We start from the raw sequence: 27,870 nt of genomic DNA, 5'->3' as shown, positions 1-27,870 counted from the left end.
CGGGGGTGTGCGCGGGGCGGGGTCGCCGCTCCCTCCCCGCCCGCGGCTCCGTCACGCGCCCCTCACCGGGCGGGCCGGGGTCTTTGTGACGCGGCGGCGACGGCCGCGCGGACACAAAGGGAAGGCCAGCCTGCGTGTCTGCGAGCCAGCGAGCGAGCGAGCGGCTGCGCCCGTCCCCGCCCCGCGCCCCGCGCCCCCCGCGCGCGCCCCGGCTCCGTGTCCCCCCCACGCGGCGCGCTCCCTGCCCTCGCGCGCCCGCGCCCGCCCGCGCCCCTCGCCCGCGCCGGGGTCCCCCGGCGACGCGGTCCGGAGCGCGGAGGGGGACGGGGCCTGGCGGGGATGCTGCGGGGCTGCCCCGGGCGGCGGCGCGGCTGCTAGGAGGCGGCGCGGGGCCGGTGCGCCCGGCCTGCCGCTCCCGGCGCTCCCCGCCGTGCGGCCGCGACAGCATGGGCGCCCAGGCGCCGCTCCGGCTGCCGGCCGCGCCCCCGCTCGCCGTCTGCGGCTACACGTCGGTGCTCCTGCTCTTCGCCTTCTGCCTGCCCGGGAGCCGCGCGTCCAACCAGCCCGCGGGCGGCGGCGGCGACTGTCCCGGAGGCAGGGGCAAGAGCATCAACTGCTCAGGTAGGAGCGGCTGGCGCCCGCCCCTGGGGCTCCTCCCTTGCGCCGCTCTGGGCCGCGCGCCGGAGGACCCCGTGGGCTGGGGCGTCCCGGGAGCCCGGCCGAGGGCAGGGCGCGAGTTCGTGGGGCGGGCCGGGCCGGGGGGACCTGCGTTGGGGATGGGGAGTGGCCGTGCCTGAGTGCCTGGGTGTCGGGCGAGTGGCCGGGCGAGGGCGGCCCTGCGGCGGGCGCGGTGAGCAGGTGAGGCTCGGCCAGGCGGAGCGGCGATCGTGGGTGTGCGCGTGGAAGCGCGTGTGAAGTGTTGTGAAGCCTCGAGGGAAGGAGGACGGCCAGGCTTCAAGGGGAGTGTGTGTGTGTGTGTGTGAGTGTGTGTGTGATGGCGAGATTCTGGGGGACTGAGAAGGGCCTGAGGACTGACCATGTGTTGGGTGGGGGGTTCTTCCCTTAGGGCACCCGGGCTCTCCGAGAGGTCATGTGGGTAAAAGGAAGGAGTGGTGATGTTTGTCCTTTGGGTTCAGGGGGGCAGTGGGGGCTTGCACTGTGGATCTGGTCAGTTTGGAGTCCCAGGAGGGCCCAGGAAGTGTTTTCTATGTTGTGTATGGACAAAGCCCGGGGCTCAGGTAACCGCTCTGGAGTACGCGTTTAGGAGGCAGAGAGTCCCGTGGTGAGCCCAGTCTGACAGAGGGAGGGAGGGGCTAGGGAGTTATCTTGTGTGGGGTTTGGGTAAGAAGGGTAATTAGGTTCCAGAGTGAGCCCTGTGTGGCTAGTGTAACCCCGGGTTAATTAAAGTGGTGTAGAGGGGACCGGGAATGGTGCTGTGTGTTTTGCAGGAGGACCCGGAGATTGGCAGCCAGGGGAACCAGGGAGTGAGTGACCTCTCCCCTCTCTCCAAGGCTGCCTGCCCTCCCACAGCTGTTGGAAACAAAGAGCTTGCTGGAGTTCTAATGGATGGCACTGGGGAGGAGGGGGCCGGGCAGTGAAGTCCCCCCGTCCTTTCTGAAGGAGTCCCCGAGGAGCAGCCGGGAGATTCAGGCCCTGGGGCAAGGAGAGACTTCCAGGTCCTCTTTGGGGGAGGGTAGCTCCTCCTGCAGCTGGCCCAGCAGACCTAGTAAACCAGCCCTTTCTCACTGGGGCTTTATCTCTTCTCCGCCCAGCATTCGACTTCTTAACTAGGCTTGAAGTGGGGAGAGGGTACACTTGACAGCCGATGCCTGCCTGTACCTGGGGGCTCTTGAAGGGGCTTTGTTAGTGGGGCAGTGATTTAGGGGCGAGAGGGTTTATGCTGGCCTGCTGTTTAGGTTTTTTTGTTTTTGGCAGGGGGAGGGCAAACACCAAATACCTTTTTTTAGTAATTTTCACATAGGATGTTTTATGAGGGGGGGAGGGGTTTGAGAACTGTTAACAATGGCATATCCATTAAAAACATTTCTATTTTTCTAATAGCAATTGGGATGAGATAATGCTTTATAGTAAGTAATCAGTCTTTATTTAAGAATGTAAGCTGTTTGTATATCAGAGTGACTTTTTTGAGGTAACATAATAGTTTCTATTTGTAGATGAGCACACTATGTCAAAATATTTTACTTGGTGGTGTGTTATGGGTATTAGTGTGCGTGTGTGTGTGTGTGTGTATGTGTGTGTGTGTGTGTGTAGGGGGGGAGGGGGGTTGGCTAACCTCAACAAATACTAGCAAAGCATGGCATTTTGCTGATGGGTGTTTTTGTGTACTCTTTCTGATCCTTCAGGGCATAGGATTAAGTGTTTAGAAAGGACATAGGGACTGGACACTCACATGGTGTGGGAAGGTGGTTCATCTGAATGCCATAGCCATTGTTTCATAGCTCTAGTTTGGGGCAAATTGCTTGATTTTTCTTAGTTTCTTTTTTTTTTTTTTTAAAGATTTTATTTATTTATTATGTATACAATCTTCTGGCTACATGCCAGCAGAGGGCACCAGATCTCATTCAAGGTGGCTGTGAGCCACCATGTGGTTGCTGGGACTTGAACTCAGGACCTCTGGAAGAGCAGTCAGTGCTCTTAACCGCTGAGCCATCTCTCCAGCCCCTTAGTTTCTTAAATTAAGACAGACTTGGGCTTAATGTCTCAGTCTTCCTTTAGAATATTTGTCACTGATATAAATGTAAATAAATTAGACTGGTCAAATGTTTTCAAGGGATAAGGTATATTTTAGTTAAAACTAGTTTTAACTATATATGCAGATTTTTAATGAATCAGTATTTTATGTGTTTTACTTGCATGTATGCACATTACACGCATGCAGAGCCTGCAGAGGCCAGAAGAGGGCTGGAGAAGATTTCCCTCAGATTGGGCGGTCCACTATGTGGGTGCTAGGAACTGAACTCAGGTCCTCTGTGAGAGCAGCAAGTTCTCCTAATGGCTGGGCCATTTCTCCAGTGCACATTGGCAGATTTTTGTTAAAACAACTTTCTGGGATAAAGAAAGATTCACAAAGGAAATGCACATTTGAGTTGATGAATTTGAAACTAGCAATCCAGTATGGGCACACTGTACATGTTAATACAGTTTGAGGTTGCACACCCTGGTGTTTCCCTGTAAACTGAAGTTAATCCAGGATGTATTTGAGCTTTAAAATCTGGACCTTGGTCTTGACTCCCTGTTGTTATTCTTTGGTCCGTTATTTAAGACTTCTGTAAATTTTTTTTTTTTTTTTTGGTTTTACGAGACAGGGTTTCTCTGTATTGTTTTGGAGGCTGTCAGTCCAGCCCAGCCTCGAACTCACAGAAATCAGCCTGCCTCTGCCTCTCGAGTGCTGGGATTAAAGGTGTGCGCCACCACCGCCCAGCGACTTCTGTAATCTTTTAATGGGGTCTGATTCTGTAAGGCTGTGTGTGTTGGGTTACTCAGAGCTTTTTGTCATTTGTAAATATGAAGAGGAGTCTGTGGTTTCTTTTGTCGGTAGAAGTTATACAGGTTGTGGGAAGGATGGGACCCTGCAGTGTTTTACTGTAAGTTTGTTGAGTGTTAGTTAACCTGATGTACAAGCCGTGCATCCTCTTAGTTGAGTTTAATAGACTTTCAGGCTTTTAGTGTTTGATGTTTTCCATATTGTTCACCAGACTATCCTTAAAAGATATGGTCAGAGCATCTTGTTAGACTGTGTCACTTTCCTGTTTTCCATTCTAGTGGAAAAGCAAAAGTCCTATGTAGAAAGAATGCTTACATAAGGATTTTAAATGCTCTCTCTCTCTATCCCTCTCTCTTACACACACACACACACACACACACACACAAACACACACACACACTACCACCACCACACACTCACACACCACACGTGCACACATGCACGCACACACACACCCATTTTAGAAAATTTCAGCATCTGGAACACTAGTTTATCCGCAGATGATTTTCTGTATCTGTGTACCCTACCTCCTTTCTTTTTTGAATGAAGGGTGTGTTCTTTAATTTCTGGTCCTGTGACTCCTTACCAAGACAGTGCAAATAGTAGTAGCTTTTAAGTATGCCTGAACATTTCTCTCAGTGTCACTGAGCACAGATGGTTTGCCCAGGACCTGCATTTGGAGTGGGTACCATGCTCTGCAAGTGTTCAGGTGCGTGTCACTTGCCTCAGGTGTCCTCAGGGTCCTGAGCGCCAGTGTGGAGAGCATGCTCCATAAAGACAGCCTGTGCCCTCCCCTCCTCTCGGGCTGTGGAAGCGGCTTCCCTAAGCAGGAAGCCGATGTTCCTTCTCTCGTCTGTGTGGGTTCTTCCTATTAGTCTCTTTGCACAGCGCCCCCACTCATTCTGGGCGGTAGGCTTTCGGGCTTTGTTGTTTTTCTTTGATTTTGCATCTTTTTTTATAGTTACCCATTAAGAATCTAATTTATGTGTAAGCTCTCTGTTTATCCTAAGAGAAGAATTGTGGCAGTTATGCGACACTGGGAAGATGAACTTAACCTCAAGAGACTGCATAACCTTAGATAACATTTCCCCCACTTGTAATGGGAGCGGGTGGTCCCTTCTGGCTTTGGGAACTTTGGGAGTATTTGGAAGAACAAATGAGGCTAAGTATATGAGACTTTTCTAGATCAGGGAATGGGTTTAGGAGGTAGAAAAACACAGACCAGCAAGAGGCATTCAGTGATAGACATACGATGGAGCATTTAAACTGGGTTTCAAAAAATGTTGGGAAAGTTAGAAGTGAGACCTCTCGATGTTATGTGGTGGTGAGAGTCTTACAAATAGATGACATAAGTGTCAGGTTAACAGAAGAGCCTTGTCAGTGGTCATTCAGAATTCTGGGGAATAGGCAATGAGGTTTCTGGTTAGTGTGCTATTTGAGGTCTCTGATATGTAAATTCACTAGCAAACCTTGAGTGCATCTGTTTGATTTTCTCTAACATACCAGATATTAAGGGAAACCTCAGAGACATGCTAGTCGGAGTAGGGTGGTTATTCTCTTACAAAAACGTGAACAGTGTGAATTTCCACCTAGTACATCTGCGTCTACCTCTCCCCCTGTCTACTAATGCTAATTAGAATTAAGAAAAAAAAGTACCATGGAATAGTACAATATTGATCATCGCCGCTAATTCTACCACATTTATTCACCCTGAATAGAAACCTACTGTTGACAGCCAACCCCTCTCCTGAGCCGCTGGCTGCTACTAGTCTGTGTCGTGGCACTATGGATTTACTTACCCTGAACATGTAAGGAAGTAGAACCACACCTTACGGTGTCCGCTGTATCCAACTTCCTTTACTTAGCATGCGGTTTTCAGCATTGGCCTACGTGTTAGAACTACGTTTCTTTTAGGGCTGAGTGAGGTTCTGGTGTGTGGGCGTGGTTGTCCATCCATTCCTGCAGGTGGAGCCTCAAAGCTGTGCTCTGAAGTTTCTGTGCTCCCTACATCCTGACTGGCAGTGTGTGAGGGCTCCAGTTTCTCCACATGCTCCCCAGCATTTGTGTCTGTCTTTCTGATTACAACCGTCCCAGTGGGTGTGAAATTGTGTGTCAGTGTGGTTTTGATTTGCAGTTTCCCAATGACTAATGAGGTCAGACATCTTATTTTATGTACCTCTTGGCCATTTGTAAATTTTATTTGGTAAATGGAAATATGTATTTAAATCTTCTCCTGGCCTTGATTTTGACATCTCAAGTTAGCCAATATCCTCACTCAGCAAGGCTCACTGCGCACATCCGGGCAATAAACCTCCTCCAAGCAACAGCGTTTTACCTGTGTGCCATTTACTTTTCCTGCCCGCCAAGGATGGGGTCTGTTTATTCTCAGACTTGTTTATACCAACGGTACTTGTGAGTGTAATTTAATAAATGCCCCTCAGATTAAGAAGTATAGATATGAAAAGCTGTTTTGTGAAATGCTTAGAAAGACTTGGTGCAGGAAAGAGACAGAAAGAATTGCCTTTAAATGAGTTAGATTTGAGATCAAGACAACAGACAGTGTTTTGGATTCCCCAGAAAACATTACAAGTATTTTTCAGACCTCTGCTTTCCTGACAGGAACACAGACAACTGGATTGTTGGTGTGGCTTATTTAAGAAAACGGGGAACTGTTTCCCCAGAGAGGAGAGGTCTGGGTGAGGTGTTGGAAAGTGAATGCGTCTTTGTGTGGTTAATACAGAACTATCATTTGTAAACAATTTCACCATCTTTTTCCCTTTCACTGAAGATACTTTTTTTTTAGTCAGTGTTCTGATTATGGTTCCCCCTTCCCCATCACCTCCCAGTTCCTCCTTACCAATCACTCTTGTGTGCCTTCAGAAAGGGAGGCCCCCTGGAGGAAGGTTTGTTTGCTTACAGAGCTGAGGAGCAGCAGGCCTGATGTGTGGGAATTAGAGTTTGGGCGGCGAGTCAGACCTTGCGGGGTAGTGGACGCCACCTGGAGACACTAGGGCCCCCTTCCCTGGGGCCTTTGCTGTTGGTGTTCCTGCCCCCGGGAACCTTCTGGCCCAGTAATGCTGCCCTCACCCCCTCCAGTCTTTGCCCTCCAGCAGGGCTGCCTTCAGCACCGTGTGCAGTCTCATCCTCCTCTCCTACCCACGTTGGCCCCACCATCCTCCTTCCTTCGTAAGTTCCTTATGGAAGGCGCTTTTGTCTGCTTTATTCACTTAGATCATACTGCCTTTAGAACGGCACCTGACAGAGTTTGGCTGTCCGTTGCTTGTTTATTTATGGGATGGCGTAATGACCAATAAACAGGGCATCCGAAGAGACTTGGGAGGGGCGTCTCGGGGTTGAGGGGTGACTTCAGAGAAGGCCCGGGGGCGGGAAAGTGGAGTTGACTTCAGGAGCATTGCCTGTGATGTTCAGTGACAGTCTCCAGTTTAGGAGACAAACCCGGGCAACTGTGAGGGGTTACCTAGGCTAGGGAGGCTCCCGGGCACTTGTGAAGGGTTACCTGGGTTAGGTGACCTGGCCTAAAGGAGGGGAGGCTCGTTTCCTAGAGGAGAAGGACGCTGAGCCCGGGCAGTCGTGGTTCTCTGCTTCCTGACTGGATGTCTGTGACAGCTCTCCTAAGCCTTTGCTGCCCAGGCTTCCACCCCCACGGACGGACCCTTTAGCTATCAGCCAGAATGAATTGTTCGTTGAGCCGCTCTGTTGGTTCTTGTGTTACAGCCACAAGGACAGGAGCTAATACGCTGCTAGGTTGCGGTGGGGCAGGTAGGGGTAGGCACAGGTTACAGGCATTCAAGGCCAATCTGAAAGGTTGTCACCTGTTCTGAAGACATGGGAGTCTCATTAGAAAGTTCACGTGGCCTTGTGGTTTCAGAGAGAAAAGCCTGGAATTGGTCAGGAAGGCATGGAGGAGAAATGGGCAGCATGGTGAAGAATAGCATGGAGATTGAGATACTGGTTCAGCCTATAAGGTGTTTAAAAAAGTTGCATTGATTGTTAAGTCTCAAGGCTTCGCTTCAAAATCTGACTTTCAGCCTCTTCTAGACTTGGAGGTACTGGCAACTCTGGGCCCTCGTTTCCACACAGCCATGATGGGTCCATGAGGAGTAGGGCGTGGCACCCTCACTCTTCTCTTCACTCTGGGCTTCCAGCAGCTAGACGGCTTCCTGTGTGTCTGCCATAGCCCCTGGATCTCTCTTTGTTGACATGTATGAGTTGTGGTGCACTTAGTGTGGGATGCAGGGCCTGGAGAAGGCTGAGATCTCATCGTGGTCATCAGGAATGACGGAGATCAGCTTCTGAAGCTTTCCCGTCTGCACACCCTCTGTCTGTGTGTGACCGTCCATGTGATGTTCCCTGTCCCCTTCACCCCCAAGCTAGCATCCCCTCTTTACTCTTCCAAAGGAAGGGGTTGGCCATCAGTGGCCGATGTTTTCAGGGGAGCAACAGCTTCACTCGGAATGTTTTTTCCTTCCTGTTCTTAACCCTTTTCTTGAATCTACCTCTTCTTTGTCTTTGAAACTTGCTCTGCTATCGGGTTGTAATATTTTCCTTAAAGTTCCCTAGTGGTATTTTTATTATATCTTCCCTGCATTTTCTTCATTTTGCCCTGGCGCCTCCTCTTTCTACACTTCGCCTCCCCCCTTTCTATATTTGCTAACATTCCAATTTTGAAATATGACCATATCCCACTTACGGTTATAAATCACATGAACTTAGGTGTGTTAGTTTGCTTAATGATTTTGTGCTATGGTCTGAGAATATGCTGTATAGATTTCCTAGGTGTAGTGTATTAAAAGTAGGTGGATACTGGCATCGTTATATGGGAACACATTTTGTGAAAGATTTACACTCTAGGAAAAGAAGTTCCTTGTCTTCTCAGTTTTCATGTCAATTCTCGTTTTACTGAACTTCTGGAATTTCTCAGTTTGGGAAGAGGGAGCCGCAGGAGTGCACCCACGTTCTGCAGCTGAGGTCTCACAGGCATCTTTTCCATAGTTGCTCTTACTTCGTGTGTGTGTCCGCTGTTTTCTTACCTAGTCTCCATCGTCTGTCCTTCTTTCTGTCTGTTTCCTTTAGGGACCTAGTGCTGCTACACTGGCTTCCCTCCCATGAGGGGAAAGATTTGATTCAGTTTTGAAGATCTATTTTATTTTTGTTTGTGTATGTGCACGTGCGTGCAGGTGCCTACAGAAGCCAGAAGAGGGCGTGGTATGCCCTGGGGCTGGAGTTACAGGCAGTTGTCAGTAATGCGCTTGCTTGGAACTGAACCCCCGTCCTCTGGAGGAGCTGCACGTGCTCTCCGCCACTGAGCCACTTGCTTCTAGCTCGTTTTGTATTAGTCTGTACTGTTTTTCCCTCTGTGGTGTGTGTACAAATACGCCCATGTTTGTAAGGGAAGTCTGTGTGGCAAGGCCGGAGGTGGCTGTAGAGCATCTCTTCAGTCACTTTCTGCCTAATGTTTGAGATAGAATCTTTCACTGTGCTTGGAAATGACTGACGGGGCTGTCCTGGCCAGGGATCCATAGGCTCTGCCTCTCTGGGGTAACAGATAGCCACTTCCACACCTGGCTGTTTTGGGGTGCTGGGGATGTGAACTCAGGTCTTCATGTTTCCTTAATGCTTCACTGACTGGGCCAGCTCCCTAACCTCCCGGAATATTTAATTTTTGCTTTCTCATCTGTTAATAAAATATGGAAACCTTCAAATATGACATAGGTTTTTCAACAGGAATTTTTGTTATTTTTTTTTTTAGGAAATGTACATTAAATTTTGTTTCATAATTTGTCACACTTTTGGCCTTTGTTTATAACTTATACTTTTTGTAGGGCGTTTTAGAGTCTTTTCCAGGTTACAATACCCAGTCGTTTCTGGACTTATCTTTTAGTTTTTCTGAGTTGGGATTTATTTCCCAGTAGGATGTGGATCATTCTGCTCTCACAGGCCTTCAGCCGTTCTCACATGGTGTCTTCATGATGTACGTGCTGGTGCTGCTCCTTACCACCTGTGTTTTGTGGTGCTGGGGTTGGAAGGACGTCCGCTCAGGAGGCCTGGCCTCCCCGTGGAGCCGACTTCACCTCTCTGGATCACGGTGTTGCACCCCTGTGCCAAGCTGTCTGTTTTCTTCTTCTTTCTTGATATTATTTTAAGCACATGGTCATTTTTGTCTCCCCCAAAAGAAAGCTTGTGTTTGCTAGTGTTATTAGGATCCTAGGAAGAAAGACCTGTTCAAGTAAGGAGATGATGAGCAGAGTGACATTAATTAGCTTGGTGACACTAGGGAACGTAGAGGGATGTTCAGTGACCTGGGTGTGGCTGTGAGGGGCTGCAGGAGCTTTCCTGTTTTATAGAAAAGGCAACCAAAAGGTAAGAGTTGGGTTAGCATAGCAGTGGTGGGTGTGTGACCCACCTATCCCCCACCCCTCTTTTTCTTTCAAGAAAGGATTTTTCTGTGTAGCCCTGACTATCCTGGCACTTGCTCTTAGACCAGGCTGGTCTCAAACTCACAGAGATCCGCCTGCCTCTGCCTCCCAAGTGCTGGGATTAAAGGCATGCGCCATCACTGCCTGGCTTTTGTTTGATGTTTATTATCTTAAAAATTTCCTATATATGTGGATTCTTTAATGGATGATAAAATTAAATTTCTTTTTAAGTTTGGTGAGGTGGTGACTTCAACCATTTAGGCTTCTTTAAATATGCAACAGAGCTATTTTTATTTGTTACTGTTAATTCTGTTATTAGCCTCTCTCTAGAGAGAGATCAGGGGTTTACAAATTTGGCATAGTGCTCTTGTGTTTTAGAGTTACGTGTTTAAGCCATGAACTTTTTTCGTCTATACATTTTGTTGGGTGACTGTTTGTTGTTAAGTCTCGTTTATGTTCAGGTCTATTTTTTTTAATGGTTAATCCCAGCACTCAAGAGACAGGGGCAGGTGGACCTCTATGTGTTTGAGGACAGCCTGACCAATATAGCAATTTCCAGATTAGCCAAAACTACATAGTAAGACCCTATCAAAAGTTTTTTCCCTCATTTAAAGCAGTTAGTACCAAGTTCTCCAGTGTCATTTTGCAGTTTGTTTTAGATTTTTTTTTTTTTTTGCCTCTGTGAGTTCTTGGGTTCTGGTCACCTCTTATACTACTTAGTGTTACAGACACTAGGGATCAGAGGTTAGAAATAGAAGCAGAGGCCACCAATATTTATATATTCAGATTTATTAACTTTTGGAAAATGTTTCATGGAAGCAGTATATTAACTGCATTTGGAAAATCATAAAACATGTATGTAAATAAATGTAGTTGCAATGCAAAAATGAGAGTATATTCAAGTGCTTTTTTTTTTACTTCGTGGTGGGTCTTGGTCTTCTTCTTCTTCTTCTTCTTCTTTTTTGGTTTTACGAGACAGGGTTTCTCTGTATTGTTTTTGAGGCTGTCGGTCTAGCCCAGCCTCGAACTCATAGAGATCTGCCTGCCTCTGCCTCCCGAGTGCTAGGATTAAAGGTGTGCGCCACCACCGCCCGGCTCTTCTTTCTATGAATTATTTTATTTATGTGCCCCCCCTCCGTGTGTGTGTGTGTGTGTGTGTGTGTGTGTGTGTGTGTGTGTGTGTGTGTGTGTGTCCGTACCCATGGAGGCCAGATGCGGGCGTCAGATCCCCTAGAGCTGGGGTTACAGATGGTTGTGAGCTGCCTGACATGGGTGCTGGGAACTGAACTCTGGTCCCCTGCAAAAGCAGCAAGTGTTCTTAGCCACTGAGCCATATCTCCAGCCTACTGGTCTTTCACGTACTTTAATATCTGGGTAATTTTTTTTATCAGTGATTCAGTTAATTCCTAGCAGATGGATATGTTGGGCTGGTGTTTGGAAACATGAGCATGTTCTGATGTTGAAGCACGTGTGGATGGACCAGCTACTGGGAGGGCTGTTCCTGTGGGATCCCTTGAGCCTTCGAATTCTTGGACCACCCTGCCAAACGCAACCAAAGATAACAAATTCTCAATTTAAGGAGCATGATGGCTTAATCTGATTTACAGAAGGGCAGTATCTTTCTTGCCACTTAAAACCTGCAGTTCCGTGGGTTTTATATGCCCAGTATCATCATTCCCTCCTATCTAAGAATGTGTTCATCACTTCAGACTGAAGCCTGAATAGTGAAGATAGTTAGGAACCACCAGTCCCATTAACCCCCACCGTCTGTCCCTCACAGACACAGGATGGTGTCCATGGCTGCTTTCTGTGTTCTGGACACTTTAAGTAAGCCTTTTTGTGCCTGGCTTCTTTCTCTCAGCGTATTTTCAAGGCTTCCCCATACTGTAGCATACAGTCTTTTTGATTTGAAAAGTAATATAAGGTCACCATAAAACTAAAAATGATACTTGGGAAAACAGACTCCAGATCTCTCCAAGAAAGAACTGTGCTTCATAGATTTGTGTGTGAGCGCATATTCATTCATACGTGGCGTGGTGTGGTTCCTTCATGGAGGTCAGAGGACAACCTCAGGTGTCAGTTCTCACAGTCCACATTTTCTGAGACCTGATCTCCTGGCTGTGGTTTTTGTTAGCCGGCCTGTGAGCTTGTGATTCTTCCGTCTCTATCTCCTACGTCAGTGTAGACATGCTGGGATCACAGGTGTTTGCATCGTGTGTCTGGTTTTTGTGGGTTTTAGGGGTTCAAACTCATGTCCTCACTCGCATGGCCAGTGCTTTTAATAGTGAGTCATCTCCCCGGCACTGAAAACTCTTATAGGCATTACAAAAGGGTGGATTAAAAAGTTAGTTATTCTACTTTTTTTTGGCGCACTGGGGATTTGAACCCAGGGCTTTGAGCATGCTAGGCAACTGCACTACCATTGAGCTACATTTTTAGTCTGCGTGTTGCACGTAAAAACAAGCCTTTAAAAAATAGTTAAATGTATCGTGTCAGGAAATGCAGAGATTTGTCATCATTATTTTTAATAAGCACCCTAATAGATTCTTGTTACCCATCTGGGAGAGGAAAACATGGGTTTGCCAAGCTAGTGTCAGTAGCCTGGAGAGAAGCATTGCTGTCCAGTGTCCTTGGCCAGGACTGGGTGTTTTCACCGCTCTGCTGGGATTCAGGTCTGCTCTCCCGTCTGAGCCTGCAGCGGGGTGTCCTTTCTGTCACCTTGCCTGGAGCACCCCGACTGACACAGGCATTTAGAAGTGAAGGAGGCCGCAGGGAAAGCCGTGGATGCGGAGGTGGAGGACTCACAGTTTGAAAACCTTGTTTACCAGAGGTAGCTTGACAGGAGCTTGCAGAATGCGTGAAAAATGCCAGAGATGGGTAACCGGGAGGCACGTGTGCAGTTTCTGTGGTTTAACCATGGCTTAGAGAAGTTATGGTCATCTCTGCTATTAATGCATTTTAATATCAGCGTGGACTCTATTTGCATGATGGAATACTGAGTTCATTTTCTCTGTCACCGTGTCCTGAGAGAAGAAAGAAACTGTAATAATAATGTTAATTTAGCCAAAAGTTAAAGACATTTTGATTTCTAGTTCTTATGATTTGCTGGAACTTGAAGTTTACAGCTACACCTGTTTCTTTTCTTTTTTTTTTTTCCCATGTTTTTTTTGAGACGTCGTTTCTTTATGTATCCTTGGCTGTCCTGGAACTGGTAGATCAGGCTGGCAACGAATTCACAGAGATCCTCCTGCCTCTGTTCCTGAGTGCTGGGATTAAAGGTGCGTGCCACCACCACCTGGCTTACATCTATTTCTTGATTTACCCTGACTTATATTTTCAATGGTTGTTTCATTAGAGGTGCCTCTCAAATGGGCTAGGAGTTGAAGTCCTGTCTAGTGAGGGAGCAGATCTTTGCCGTGAGGGGGCAGATCTTTGCTGTGTACTGTGTCTACTTATCTGAGGCACCAATGCTTGGAACCTGTTATCTCATTGAATCAAAAAGGCCAAGCATGGGAACTTGGCCCCGATTGACCCCCACACATTCCTATTTTGCATGACGTTGCAAACTGTTTCTGGTTTGGTTTGAAGTCACATTGAGGCTCCCCCGCATCCCCATGAAATAATAGCTAATATGGAACCCTGAAAAGAGGAACGGTCACTCATTGTTGAACTGGTAGAAAACATTTGCTGTTACCATTTTTTATTTTTCCCAACTGGGTTTTCCTGTATGGGTATAAAAATAAAATGACATGTATGTATAGTTTTATGATCTTTTTTTCCACTTAAACGTTCACACAGTCATTATGAAATATTTGTGTATTATATAAAATGAATCTTTAATTTGGTATGTAGTATTCCATGGCTGCACCACACTTTCAGGCGGGGGATATTGTAAATGTTTAATCTTTCCATAGTTTTAGTTTCCAGCACAGATAGCGGCCATGGGATCGCTTAGCTGGCAGTTGGGTACGTATTCCAGAACATTATTTGGGGACTGAAACCACCCATGGATGGCTGTGCTCTTCTGGAAAGAGTTGTTTTCTCCAGACACAAGTAACACATAGATAGTGATTATAGAGCGGTTGAAAATTGTGTTTCTGAAGACAAGGTACCATCTTCAAACATGCCTTATGAGGAATTGGCTGGGATTCCACCAGAGATGAAGGAAAGCTTTCAGTGTTAATGAGGCCTCGGGAAGCCGTCACAGAAATGGATTTCCCTAGTTCTGCAGCCTGGAACTCGAACTGGGTGAAAACAAGTGAATTTGGCATTGATATGAATGTGAAAGCTACGCAGGCTTTGAAGCATGATGGAGAATGCTGCCAGTAGCAACCCAAGACGATGGCGTGATGGGTGGCGGGAGACGAAGATGGCATGATGGGAGACGAAGATGGCATGATGGGTGGCGGGAGACGAAGATGGCGTGATGGGTGGCGGGAGACGAAGATGGCGTGATGGGAGACGAAGATGGCATGATGGATGGTGGGAGACGAAGATGGCGTGATGGGTGGCAGGCAGAGACAGAGTGTTTTCGTATGTGGTAAGAACCCTCTTGCTGTACAGCTCAGTGGGGTTCAGATATTTGTCTTTCTGAGAAAGTTACTTTAAGTGAAAAAAATCACAAAATGATTCATGAATGCATGGTATATTTTATTTTAACTTGAGCATAGATACTTATTAAATGATATTTTGAGAACAGGTATAGAATTTCCCCCTGAGAAGTTTCTTCCTCCTTGAATAAACCATATTCATAATTAATTACAGATCCCATTTTTCATTCCTTTGAAAGGAACCTAAAGATTTGTGGATGCAGAATTGTAAATGTGAGTTCATTTGTTTTTGAGATAGCTCCTTTTTTCCAACTCTCCTTCCTACTTTAGCTTTCATGGGAACAATTGATTTTTCATTCCTATGAAATGTTGAAGCAACCTAATTGTATGTGTACTTAACTAGGTTGGGTGGCATTGAAACATAAAGACACCCTCCTGTGATGGGAGCTGATGTGTTGTTCCTGACATTCTGCAGAGTGTCTGTAGCCTTGAGGATTCCTTGGGCCATAGACCTTGGGTCTGTAGACTCCTGAGAATGGTATACTTTGATTAGTCTGGGTAGTTAATAATGCAGTGCTCTGGACTTGACAGTATATAATTAAAAAAAGGATTGATCAAATGAGAAGTAGCTAGAATCGGAGGATAACAAAGATTATTCTAGAATGGGAGGGAAACAGTGCCAGCTGCTATGGAAGGATCAAGAAAAGAGTTGGGAGGTCATTGAGATGGCTGAGGAAAAGGTGCTTACAGACAAGCCTTGTGACGTTGGAACCTATGACACCGGAACCTACATCCTTCCAGTAAGTAAATGCAAAAAGAAGAAAAAAAAAAAAAAAAAGGAAGACCTAAGACAAAAAGGCTGTCATATCGTTAGAATGAGATTTTGTTGACTTGGAAGAAAATGCCTTTACAGGAAGAGAGAGGAAGTCTGGCACCTGAGTGGCTGAGGAAGCCACTTTGGCTGTAGTTAAGGTGGTGTTACATCTGGGACTTCTACTTTGAACCTCAGCTTGCTATAAAGTTGTATGCCACTTCCTCTTCTGAAACAGCAAATGTTTCCATTAATATGCCAAGATCTTGAAGGTACTGCTTAATAGTGATTGGTGTCGAGGGGGTGCGTCTGACTTGCAGGTACTGCTTAATAGTGATTGGTGTCGAGGGGTGCGTCTGACTTGAAGGTACTGCTTAATAGTGATTGGTGTCGAGGGGTGCATCTGACTTGCAACTCATGGGATGCACGTATCCCTAGGATGGCTGTGAAGGTGGCCTAGCGTGCTTTATAGACATCATGTCACAGTGCTGAAGGACCAAACACCCTTGTTAGAGAAGAATACAGTGCAATGCCATTGATTTCATTGTCACAGCAGTTTTCAACTGGGAGTGATCTTGTCTCCCCCCAGGTGACATTTAGTTAAAGTCTGAAGGTTTGGCTTGTCACAGCTGGAGGGATCTCTGGCACCTAGTAAGTAGAGGCCAGAAATGTCACTCAGCACTCCATCAGTGCTCAGGATAGCCAAGTGACTATCAGTAATTTCCCCCAAAGACCTGTCCCAGACTGAGAAGCCCCACGTTCTCCGGTCACATTAAGGAGTTTACTCCCTTCTGGTTCTGGATGCTGGAAGGTGCTAGTGAAGCCGTGTGGTTCTGGAGGGCTGCCGGGGTCCCGGTGTGAGCTGTGTGTGTTGAACCTCTAGTGAGTGGTGCCAGCAACCGGAGCTTCTGGCCATCCTGATCCTGCTAAACAGGGTTCCGGCCCCTCCTGTGCTTCCTTTCCCAGCCTTGAAATGTTAATGAGATTGGAGAACCGGATGATGGGCAGATTGGTCACCAGGGCAAAGTATTTCTGTTTTGAGCCACTCCTCTGAGTGCTTTTTGGTGTAAAGTATTTTTTATGTGGAGAGCTGGCTTTCCAGGGCCGTAGTAACAGCGCCTCCATTTTGCTGACCTTCCATTTTGGGCTCAAGAAGGCAGGTATGTAATCATCGTCATCACTGACAGGTAGCAGAGTGCCCTCTTCTGGCCTGATCCTGTGCAGAAGGCCTGAAAAGGACACTCAGAGTCCTGTATTGAGTTTGAGCTAACGCTTTGGCTAGCATGCTTGTTAGGAGGTAGAGTCCCAGGGAGTAATGGTGCTCTGGACAAGTTCATAAATGTTTGAGGATGCACAAAAGATGTAAGCCTTTTGCTTAGAAATGTTTGTCTTAAGTTTCTGTGTAGCTGTTATTAATGGCACCTATAGTTAACGGTTTGCACCTGTGACTTAGCTTGTAAGAAGAGGGCTTGGTTGTTTTTTAAAAAGGTATCTTTTTATTTCCTACAATAATCTAAAGGAAGCACCCACTGTGGTATGGTGACCTCATGATCCTTGGCCCCTGGTTTTCTTTCTGCATTCGTTTTATGTATGTATGGTGGCAGCTTCTAACTATAGGCAACTGGATCTTCTTTGGGCCTTGAAAGTTAAATATATTATTAAGGAGGGAAGGAAGGACAAGCAGAAATTGGGAGAAGAGAGCCAAGAACCCAGGACTTTCACAGCCCCAGGTAGAAGGAACTTAGAACCCATCTTCTGTGGGTGGAATAGTTTGTAGAACACAGCAGTAAGACAGTTGTATCCGTCGTCTTGTTTTAGGTGCAGAGATTTTGAGCTGTGACCTATTTCTGTGGCCTTGAGCTGTTTTTACCCCAGTGCAGCGCTTGGTGCATCAGAGTGTCGACTCACGGAAGCACTGTTGATTCAGTTCCCCGATTGCCAGCACGGAGAGGCGCCATGCTGTGGATGCCCTTGCACAGTGGCGCAAACAAGAGAGACCAGTGAGAGTCACTGGTGTAGCTGTCACTAGGTAGCCGAGTCTCCTTGACTCAGTCCAGAAGCCCTGCTTTGAAATCAGGAAGAGAGACTAGGCAGGGCTAGTGGGTTGCTGGGGAGTGAGTGGGTCTGTTTGCCAGGCCCCACCTCATCGTGGTGTCGTTCAAGAGACCCCTTGTGCTCTTTCCAGAGTTAATCAGCCACAGAGCTGCAGCCAGCCAGCTTCGGCCTGTGGCTCCTCTGGCTTCCGTGCGCAGGACCGTGACTATACTGAGATAAGACATTCGCTTCCCGTCTGTGTACGGTTGTCGTCGTGGCTCTAGTACCCGATGGGGAGATGGGGAAACGCATCCCAATGACTCTTACCCAGTTCCACATGACTTAGCGCTAACCTGGAAGCCACGCATTGCTCTCTGAGGACGCTTAATGCACTGCTTCCAGTCAAGGGTGACAGTCTTAGGGCAGAAACAACGTCAGCGATGGACTGTGCTTGCTATGATAAAGTTAACTCAGTCATTTAAAAGTTTCAGTGGGGGAGAAATTTTCTGTCTCCTTAATTTTGTGTTTGTAAGTGTTCCATATCTACCTATTGTATGAAGTTCAAGTTAATTTTATAATTCTTTGTAACTAGGATTGCCTAGAATGAATATTGATGGTCAAAACATTGTTATCTTTAAAGTTAAGTTGCTTGTCAGACAAAGAATCTAAACTATCAAGACAATAGTAAAATTATCTTAAGTGTTTAGCAAGCCAAAATAGAAAAATTCCGTAGATTTATCTTTGGAAATTGTTAAAATCTAGCATTTTGAGGTTCTTTGGGGGGGGGGTGAGTTCATTTTAAGGGTAGGCCCTAAGATTCTCTTTGGGGTATACTGACATTTTGAGTCTTATAAGAACTTGATTTTCCATTTATTTATTTATTTAGTTTTAGTTTTAGTTTTTTTTTGAGACAGGGTTTCTCTGTGGTTTTAGAGGCTGTCCTGGAACTAGCTCTTGTAGACCAGTCTGGTCTTGAACTCACAGAGATCTGCCTGCCTCTGCCTCCCTAGTGCTGGGACTAAAGGCATGCACCGTCACTGCCCATCTCCATTTTCATTTTTTAAGGATGTGTGTGTGTGTGTGTGTGTGTGTATGTATGTGTATGTGTGTGTATGTACGTGTGTGTGTATGTGTGTATGTGTGTGTATGTGCGTGTGTGTGTATGTGTGTATGTGTGTGTATGTGTGTGTGTATGTGTGTGTGTATGTGTGTGTATGTGCGTGTGTGTGTATGTGTGTGTATGTGCATGTGTGTGTGTATGTGTGTGTGTGTGTGTGTGTAGCACACTCATCTGTGCCTTCATGGCGAAGCTGGAAGAGGGCCTTGGTGGCTCATCACTCTCTACCTATCCCTTTGAAGGTCTTTCCCTGAATCTAGGTTTTACATTTTTCTCAGGAGGCTGGAAGCCAGCAAGCCCCAGAGATCCACCTGTCTGTGTCCCTCTTGGTGTTGGGGTTATAGGTGTAGTAAGATGCTTGGTTTATCGTCTAGGTGCTGGGATCTGGTGTTTATGTAGCAGGGGCTCTTAACTTTGGGGGCATCTCTCTGGCACACATTGCTTTTTTTAAAAATATTGTCTTGTTATTATACCAGTGAATGAGATACAGGATACATTTGTTCTTTTATTAATCTATCTATCTATCTATCTATCTATCTATCTATCTATCTATCTATCTATCTATCTTATGTATGTGTATGTCGTGTATTGTATGTCTGGGATATACGTGAAACAGTGTTTTCCTCTCTTGCAGAACTGAATGTGAGAGAATCTGATATCAGAGTGTGTGACGAGTCATCCTGTAAATACGGAGGTGTCTGCAAAGAAGATGGGGATGGTTTGAAATGTGCATGCCAGTTTCAGGTGAGAAAACCAAAAAATAGCTTTTAATTTTTTCCCTCCCTGTCTTATAATAATCCTGCATTCTTCAGATGAGGAGCACACAGCACCTGGAGCCCCACAGGATGCCCAGCTCACGGCCTGCTAGTTCTTTCCTGCCAGGTGAAGTCCTGTTACTTGTCCTTTCTATGCTTCATCCCAGAGATTAGAGGTCAGACTAACTACACCAGATGTGAGCATGTGGGGAGAGGCGTTCACCTCATATCCAAGTGCGAGCTTTGCCACTCGGGGAAATGGCAGGCTCTGCAGCAGAGCCCCTTGGCGAGCCAGCTGACACGGTATCCTTTTGTTTTTAACCCCCCCCCCATTGCATTGTGGCTCTTTAGAGCTGGGGTGAAGGAGAGCCTCGGGGAGAGCCAGGGTTAGAGATGGGCTGGGAATTGGAGTCCTCACCCAAGGGTGTTAGCATTATTTCATGTGCATTGGTGTTTTGCCTGCACGTATGTCTGTGTGAGGGTGTTGGATCCTCTGAAACTGGAGTTACAGACAGTTGTGAGCTGCCGTAGATGCTGGGAATTGAACCCCGGTCCGGTCCTCTGGAAAAGCAGCTAGTGCTCTTAGCTGCTGAGCCATCTCTCCAGCCCTGAGAGAATGACTCTTGAGTGCTGCTGTTGGCCCGTTTTTTTTGGTTAAATTATAATCTAGCTCTCAGAGGATGCTCCCTCAGCTCTAGAATTGGAGACTAGGGCTGGGCAGTGGTGGTGCACGCGTTTAATCCCAGCACTCGGGAGGCAGAGGCAGGCGGATCTCTGTGAGTTTGAGGCCGGGCTGGACTGACAGCCTCCAAAACAATACAGAGAAACCCTGCCTCGTAAACCCCCCTCCCCCCAAAAAATAAAGAATTGGAGACTAGGTATAGAAGGAGCTTGGTTGGTTTTCTCTTAGTCTTGTTGTAACTAAACCTGCCATTTTGAATTTTGAGGAGAGGAAGGCCTTCAGAGCAGGCATATGGCCTAGTAGAGTCAGTGTTTCTGGTGACCCAGTGACCTCAGCGACGGAATGTCCTCCTTCTGTCACCAGTATTCATCTGAGCGGAGGAGGCACACTTCATAGCCTGCTGTAAGAAGCAGGGAGAGCACAGAGCGCGTGCTACAAATCATCGCAACACTCCCGTGGAAAGGAGTAGAGAATGGGGATCACGGGGATGGGTAGCACGGCTATTGACCACTCAGTCAGGTTCTCAGGGTCAAAGAGACTTTTCATTCGCTTACACAGAGCGGTATTTCTGTGGGGCAGCTCCACAGTAGCCGCTTTCTTCCGAGCTCGCTTGGCCTGCTTTGCCTGACTTCACACCCTTGCTGCCCGTTGGCTGGGGACATCAGTTCCTTCTGTGTCTGCCTTTCTATGGGGCGCTTTCATTTCCACGGGGCTGGCCTTATGTTCCGCTTTCCTTCATTTTTTGCAAGCCTTTGAGTTTTTAAAGATTATATATATATAAAAGTAGCCTTTTCAGTGTCCTTGAACAGCTAAAAAAATCTTTCCATGATCTGTCTTGAATCCTTTGGTTCTTAACCTGTGGCAAAGCAGGAAGAGAAATATAAGTGAGTGAGTGAGATCTGTGCTGCTTTTCCAGGCTGCTGCTGACGATGTTTAAAGACAGTTTCCTTTCCTTGTGGGGGCAACCTGCCTACGGGCTTACAGCATGGTCATTTTTTTCCCTCCTCCCGAGGGGTCCTCCCTTTGCCTGCTCTGCTGTCTTCCTGTTATAAGATTGTAGATCTGTTCATAAAGCCCAAATTATTGGCAGCTTAGAAACAATGACTTGATATGTTTATTAGGCATATCTCTCAGCTGTGTAACTCTTAACAGTGATAATCAACTCATTTGGAAGATTGTTTATAATTCTGCATGCTTTCAGTGCTAATACAAACTTCTGGGGATGGCTTAACGTTCTTCTCATAGAAAGTAGAATTGCATGTAACTGCAAATTTTGTTAGTTGGATAATAAAAGCCATTATCTTGCTACTTATATAAACAAAGCAACTTACTAACTGTGCATAGAAAGATTATTAGGAGTACATCTTTCCCTTAAAACATAGTGTCTCTAACTTTCCCCCAGCTTTCTTTTTTCCTCATTGTATTTAGAGTTCTGTGGGCTGTCTTCCTGTGTTTGTGTCTGTTTTGAATAGCTTCCACAGTCTCTTACTCTTACTAGACCTTTATTGGAGTTTTCTACAGAAATAGAAACAGCAGGATACATGAACATGAATTTGCGTGAGAGCTGGAGGGAGAGACTAGTGAGGAATTAGTGTATTTCATTATAGAGGCTGAGATACCACCACATGAAGGGCTAAAGACCTGGGAAATGGAGGTGTAAGTCCCTCTCTGAAGGCTGAAGACCGTGCCTCCCACTCCCAGGATAGTCAGAGGGAAACGCTTTCCCTCCACCATTTTGTTCTGTTTGGTTTCCCAACAAATTGGACAATGCATGTCACCCGGGGGAGGACAGCCTGCTTTACTTGGTTCACTGGCTCCAGTGCTAATTTCATTTGTAAATGCCCTCACAGATACATCCAGAAATAGCTTTAAATCCGGGCACCCCAGGGCCTAGTCAAGTTGCCGCATGAGATTAACCATCACAGCTATGCTAGTCCTCCTTTTCCTTGCTGTGACAGAGTACCCAAGCAAAGCAGCTACGTGGGGGAAAAGGCTTTTTGTTTGTTTATTGGAAAGTCTTATTTTGGTGCCCCTTTTCGGAGTGGTGTCCAGGAAGTAGAGAGGGGAACCAGTGCTCGTGGAGTTCTTCCTCTCCGTCCTGGTCTCCTCAGGCCCTCAGCCTGTTGGGTGGTACTGTGATGTTCAGCGATGACCTTTCTTCCCCCCTAAGGACACATCCAGATATGTGCTTTACTAAGCTTCTAGGTACCTACCAGTCAATCAACTTGACAATCAAGGTGAACTCTCCCAGCAAAGTTTTCCTATTTTATTGTGATCCAAACAATTCCTGGCACACAGTAGGTGTACAGCAAATGCTTGAACGGATGTAGTAACATAGTTGAATAGTGCTGTAGCTTTCAAACAGCTTCAGATAGCTGGCAGCATCATTATAGTCTTAATAGGGAGGTTTCTTTCCTCATCAGAGGTGGCAGAATAGGGGTTAGAGGCAGGATCAGTCTGAATGTAGTAACGTTGCCTGGATCCCTTCATTTATCCTTAAGTTTACTGGGGGGGGGCAGGTGATGGGGGGATGTCCTTCTGTGTATGTGTTTGTCTTATTGGTTGATGAATAAAGCACTGTTGGCCAATAGGGAAGCAAGATAGGTAGGACTAGGAGTCGAGGAGGATTCTGGGAAATGTAGTCAAGAGTGGAGAGTCGCCATGTGATCCTGGGAGGAAAGGACACAAGTCTGGTGTTCTTGGTAAGATAAGGCCTTATAAAAATACATATTAGTAATTATGGTTAATAATTAAGTCAGAGCTAGCCATTAAGAAACCATAACAAACGGCCAACAGCTTCATAATTAATATAGTGTCTCGTGTGTTATTTGGGGGCTCAGACAGTGGTGGGACCCAGGCAGCTGGCGGGAAAGAATACAGGTTACGGGGGCTTCTGAGAGAGCCCCAAGAACGATGAAGGAACTGCAGGTTCACTTTCCCATCTCAGGGAAAGTTCTGGGGTGTGTGCTTGACACTGATGTCTGGGATGTTAGGACCCTGCTCACCATCACCAAATGATTCATGGGTGAGACTGGATAATTTGTGCCCAGTGTCTGAAGTACATCACTTGGGAGCAAGTGTGACTCTTCCGCTTGTCAGCTGTGCTCCTGTGCAAATACCCAAGACTTTGAAGTGATGGTAACGTCAGCAATCACAGCTAATACTTACTGAGTATTCAGTTATGACTGGACATAAACGCCATAGGTAGCTTTCCCGTATGCAATCCTCATAACACTATTCGAGGGGAATCTATAACAGTTGCCTTTAGACAGATGGCGAACATAAGCTGGCTTCACTTGCCAGGCTCTGGCATTGTCATGGGCTTCACTGGTTGTTAGAGTATTTAAGTGTTTAGGACATTTAAAGCTGGTGTCCAGTGCTTGCTGGGATACTGTTTTATAAATGTTTTCCAGTCTTTTCAAACTCAAAGCTCTTTCAATCACTAATCCATTTTTCTGTTACCTTCAAATGAAATTCATAAACACACGATTAAAGAAGTGAATATGGTGCAAAATTTTTAATATAAAAGAAAAATAGAGGTCATTTATGATGAATATTTCATAATTTACATGCTTTCGAGTGATTATGTTAGAAGACAATATAGTACTCAGGCACTTATATCTCCTTATAATGAAGTTGGATTAAAAATATTCATAAGCAGTTTCATATACAAAGCCTTCCAAATAAAAATTTAATTTTAATAAAAGTTTGTGTAAGATTTTGCTGATATTGAGCATATTAAAATCAACTTGGTTATAAGATATTTTGTTAACAGTTGCTGACTTGTGTTAATATGCCATATTTATATTCCATAGACTGAGAGCAACCACTTAAAAAAAGAAGATAGTAGCAAAAGTAAATCTTGTTGATTGCAGAAAAATTGAGACATACAGGAAATTAAAGATATGACATGAAAATATATTGAATTTTCTCTTAGATTTTATGCATATTTTCTAAATTAGATGGAATGCAATGTATTTTCTTGATACCTTTCATTTTATACTATTTGAAAATTTGCGTTCAGTTTCATGGATAGATAGCACTTTTTTTTAAAAGGGTAAGTTGTGCATGTTGGCACATGCCTGTAATCCCTGAACTGAAGGCAGGGGAGAGTTCCTCACTACCCTGGACTACATAGTGAGTCCTGCAGAGTGGTGGTGGTGCATACCTTTTTTTTTTTTTTGGTTTTTTGAGAAGGGTTTCTCTGTGGCTTTGGAGGATGTCCTGGAAGTCGCTCTGTAGACCAGACTGGTCTCAAACTCACAGAGATCCATCTGCCTCTGCCTCCCAAGTGCTGGGATTAAAGGTGGTGTATTTCTTTGTGCTGGGATTAAAGGTGGTGTATTTCTTTGTGTCTTCCTGGGACTTTGCTACTAGATGTGCTAAGAAGATGTGCTAAGAAAGGCATTGTTTTTTTTTTTTTTTTTTTTTTTTGGTTTTTACGAGACAGGGTTTCTCTGTATTGTTTTTGAGGCTGTCGGTCCAGCCCGGCCTCGAACTCACAGAGATCCGCCTGCCTCTGCCTCCCGAGTGCTGGGATTAAAGGCGTGCGCCACCACTGCCCGGCTAAGAAAGGCATTGTAATGACAAAGTGACATCACCTAGGCAGCTCTTTATAAACACTGTCACGACTTTCCTCTTAATATTTCTATGGATTTACTTAGCAAACAGGTAAAGTAGATTGCACAGGAATGTCCAGTTTCATGAGGATAATAGGTAGTTTTTTCATTATGAATGGGAGAAAAATCTGTGAGGCAGAGGCAGGTCCTCTCTGTTAAAAATTAAATACAGGGACAACCTGTGTCAGCAGTGGAGCAACGTTAGAAAACCATGCTTTTGCGTTCATGAATGTGAAGTACGCCATTCGTGTTCATGCCTAGTTCTGAGAGTGTACTTTTCTTTTTGTTTTTTGCAGTGCCATACAAATTACGTCCCTGTCTGTGGATCAAATGGGGACACTTACCAGAATGAATGTTTTCTCAGGAGGGCTGCTTGTAAGCACCAGAAAGACATAACAGTGGTGGCGCGTGGACCTTGCTACTCCGGTATGTATGATGTTAGCAATGGTGCTGCCATGCTTTCCAAAAACTTTAGCCAGAGTGTTTGCAGGGATTGGTGGTAATTAGGGGAGTTTTATTCATAGTTTATGTTACTGCTTCTTAACAGGGTGATTTTTGTATTGACTGTATGTCTGTTTTATGTGAGGATGTCACATAGCCTTTGCTTGATATCACAAACATTGAACAAATACAGTTTGGAGCTGGGAACTGGCATGAAATCGTTTTTGCTTTTTTTTTTTTGTTTTTTGTTTTGTTTTTTTTTTTCCGAGACAGGGTTTCTCTGTATAGTTTTGGAGGCTGTCCTGGAACTTGCTTTGTAGACCAGGATGGCCTCGAACTCACAGAGATCCGCCTGCCTCTGCCTTCCGAGTGTGCCACCAATGGCCGGCTTGAAATAGTTTTTTTTTATTTATTTATATTTTTGAGATGATTGTCTCAAGAAAGCCTCTATGAGCATTTCTTTTTTCCACCCAGCACCCCAAGCCACCTTGTTTACCCTCTCCTTTCTCCTTTCTGAATTGGTGGTTGGTTCCAGGAGGCCTTACTGTGCTTTGCTTAGTGGTGTTTGAGTTTGAGGGTGGAGGTACTGGTTAGATATTGTAACTAGAATTATTGTGTAGAGGCCAGTGGTAAAGATGGAAACTGATCTTGTCTCCATTGACTTCCTTTTCTTATTAGGCTACAGTATTTAAAGTTCTCCCTCTTACTAAATATGAAGGTTTTAGGACCAACTATAACGTAGTGGGCATAGTCTGTAACATTCCTCTCACTTATATTACCAGTGGAGTTCAAGAAGTTCCCCAAGTGTAATTACACCACGTCCCCTGGTGTAATCTTCTAGAAGAACTCCTAAAACTCACTAAAAGCTATTATAGTTATGATTTATCACAGGGAAAAGATATACTTAAAATTGGTCAAAGCAGAGATGCATAGGGCAGATTCTGGGAGACGTCCGAACATGGGATACCTTGCTGTCCTCTTGAAGGAGTCACGGATAGCGCTACTTCCTCTTGGAGTGCTGTCCACTAGGAAAGCTGAACCTCGGTGGATTGTCTATGTTGTTGATCTTAGACTCTGATCTAGATCTAGATCCAATGTGACTGGCCCCCTCCAATTCTGATGTACGCAAAGTAACTAGGTGTGGAGAGAAAGCATTGTGTTCTTGGACCGTCATGGGATGTCCTTAGTACTTCTCTGAGTACATTGCACTTCCCAGGTTTGATCTAGACGTTTCTGCAAACCTTTCTGATGCCACATTAATCATGTGCGAGGAGCACGTGCTTAAGACACCCAGAGCTTTGATAGGCAGTGAGTTAAACAGGAGGTGGAGTGGTAGGTTGCTGAGAACCCTGAACCAGGAGAAGAAGGCCTCCCTCGCGTTAACACTATCCCAGCCTTTCTTCTCCATGCGACCTTGTGCAGGTCGCTTAGACTCCGGGATCCGTTTCCTTAAATTGTTCCATGGGCATTAGTCTTCTGGGCTTGCTAAGCCAGGGATGCCACGGCCATTGGGTGCTGTGTCGACGCTTGCCAACTGGGCCACGTTTTCTTGTCATTTGGGCTTTAAATAAGTTGCCTCAGAAGAGTTAGAAATTTTTCAGTTTCTCAGAAAAATCTTTTCTTAGGCTTTATGACTGGGCTGAGTCCGTGTCTCCTCTGCAGTCCTTCTCCTGTGACATCTCTGTGTACTTACGCATGTAATATGCAGCATTTCATTTATCTGACATACATGCCTACAGCCACATAAGTGCTTTCTCAACCAGGTCATGTGTCCTGTCTAGGGAAGCATGACACCGTCTCAGGGCTGGGATGGACTCAGGGGTATGTGTGCTACTGATAAAATTCTACAAGGAAAATACTGCGGTATCAACAGAGTAGTCGCAGCATTTAATGTACTTAGGAATTCTTAATGACCAAGGAAGTTGTGAGATTGTTAGTATTTATGGAAGTTGGACACGGCTTGCAAAAAGGTTTCGGGTGAGTGTATCATGTACTCCGAATGTGTCGTAGTTATCTTCGTAAATCCCAGCATTTAAGTGCTCCACACTTAATATATACCCAATTAAGGTACATTGAATGAAAGGGAGAAGGGCTAGTCCTCCTAAGAAAATGTGGTAGTGTCCACAGATTCAGTTCTCATTCATTCTCTTCCTGCTTTCCGTCCCTTCCCTCTTCCCTTCTTCCTCTGAGGAGACTAGATAAAACTGACGCATGAGAAAGCTCTCCACAGAAGGCCGTGGGGCTGCTGTGCTTGCCGCTGCCGGCCATGTGTGCTTTCTGATCCCTCTGTGCTGTGAACCTGGGGCTCTGGACCTCGCTTGACAGAGTGTGCAGGGACGGCACCAGTATCTTCAGTATCATTGTCTTCCATTCTAGATTATGTGAAAGATAGAATTTAATTCCCTGGGCCCAGGTCATCATTTAGTTATGGCTAAAGTGTCAAAACTGTCATCTTCCACCTGTGTTTTACAGCTCCAGGCTGATGAGATGACAGATTTCCCTGTTTTCACCATGTTTATATATTGCATCGTTTAGCACTATAAAATAGAATTTTAGGTTTTGGAATGTGACTCAGTGGTAGAGTGAGTGCCTAGTGTGTATAAGGCCCAGCACTACAAAAAAATTAAATTTGTGCAATTAATTACATTTTAGGCTGTTTTCTCTCTGAGATTTAGTCTGAATAGATTCCTAGAGTAAGCTAATTTTATCAGTACTATGCAGATTCAACCCTGAGGTTCTCCTCGCTAAACCTTAGGGACTTTTTTTTAAAGCCCTTTGGCCTTTGGTCTGCATCCACAGATTTGATTAAGAAGACTTTCAGAGCCAGGCTCAGCTTTTATGTTCCTAGTAAAAGCAGTTTGCTCAGTATTCCTCTCCAGCCCTAACAGAATTAAAATTTCCCTTTCCCTTGTAAATGAG

At 45.7% G+C, this 27,870-nt stretch overlaps 1 protein-coding gene across 2 annotated transcripts in view; it reads left to right on the top strand.

Moving 5' to 3' along the window:
• The first annotated feature begins 273 nt into the window (after positions 1 to 273).
• Positions 274 to 27,870, top strand: part of Tmeff1 (transmembrane protein with EGF like and two follistatin like domains 1) — a 75,809-nt gene continuing 48,212 nt past the window's right edge. Inside the window, exons 1-3 of one of the 2 annotated variants that reach the window (XM_013119537.3) lie at positions 274 to 621; positions 19,089 to 19,198; positions 24,807 to 24,936. In XM_013119537.3, the coding sequence (XP_012974991.1) occupies positions 447 to 621; positions 19,089 to 19,198; positions 24,807 to 24,936 (415 nt within the window). In that variant the 5' untranslated portion in view covers positions 274 to 446. The remainder of the gene's footprint in view (positions 622 to 19,088; positions 19,199 to 24,806; positions 24,937 to 27,870) is intronic. The other variant, XM_005078718.4, reaches the window with a different exon arrangement.

Source organism: Mesocricetus auratus, unplaced genomic scaffold, assembly GCF_017639785.1.
Source record: "Mesocricetus auratus isolate SY011 unplaced genomic scaffold, BCM_Maur_2.0 Super-Scaffold_6730, whole genome shotgun sequence".
NCBI classification, from domain to species: domain Eukaryota; kingdom Metazoa; phylum Chordata; class Mammalia; order Rodentia; family Cricetidae; genus Mesocricetus; species Mesocricetus auratus.
Note: the sequence above shows the minus strand (reverse complement) of the source record. Positions and strands in the feature narration are given on the sequence as shown.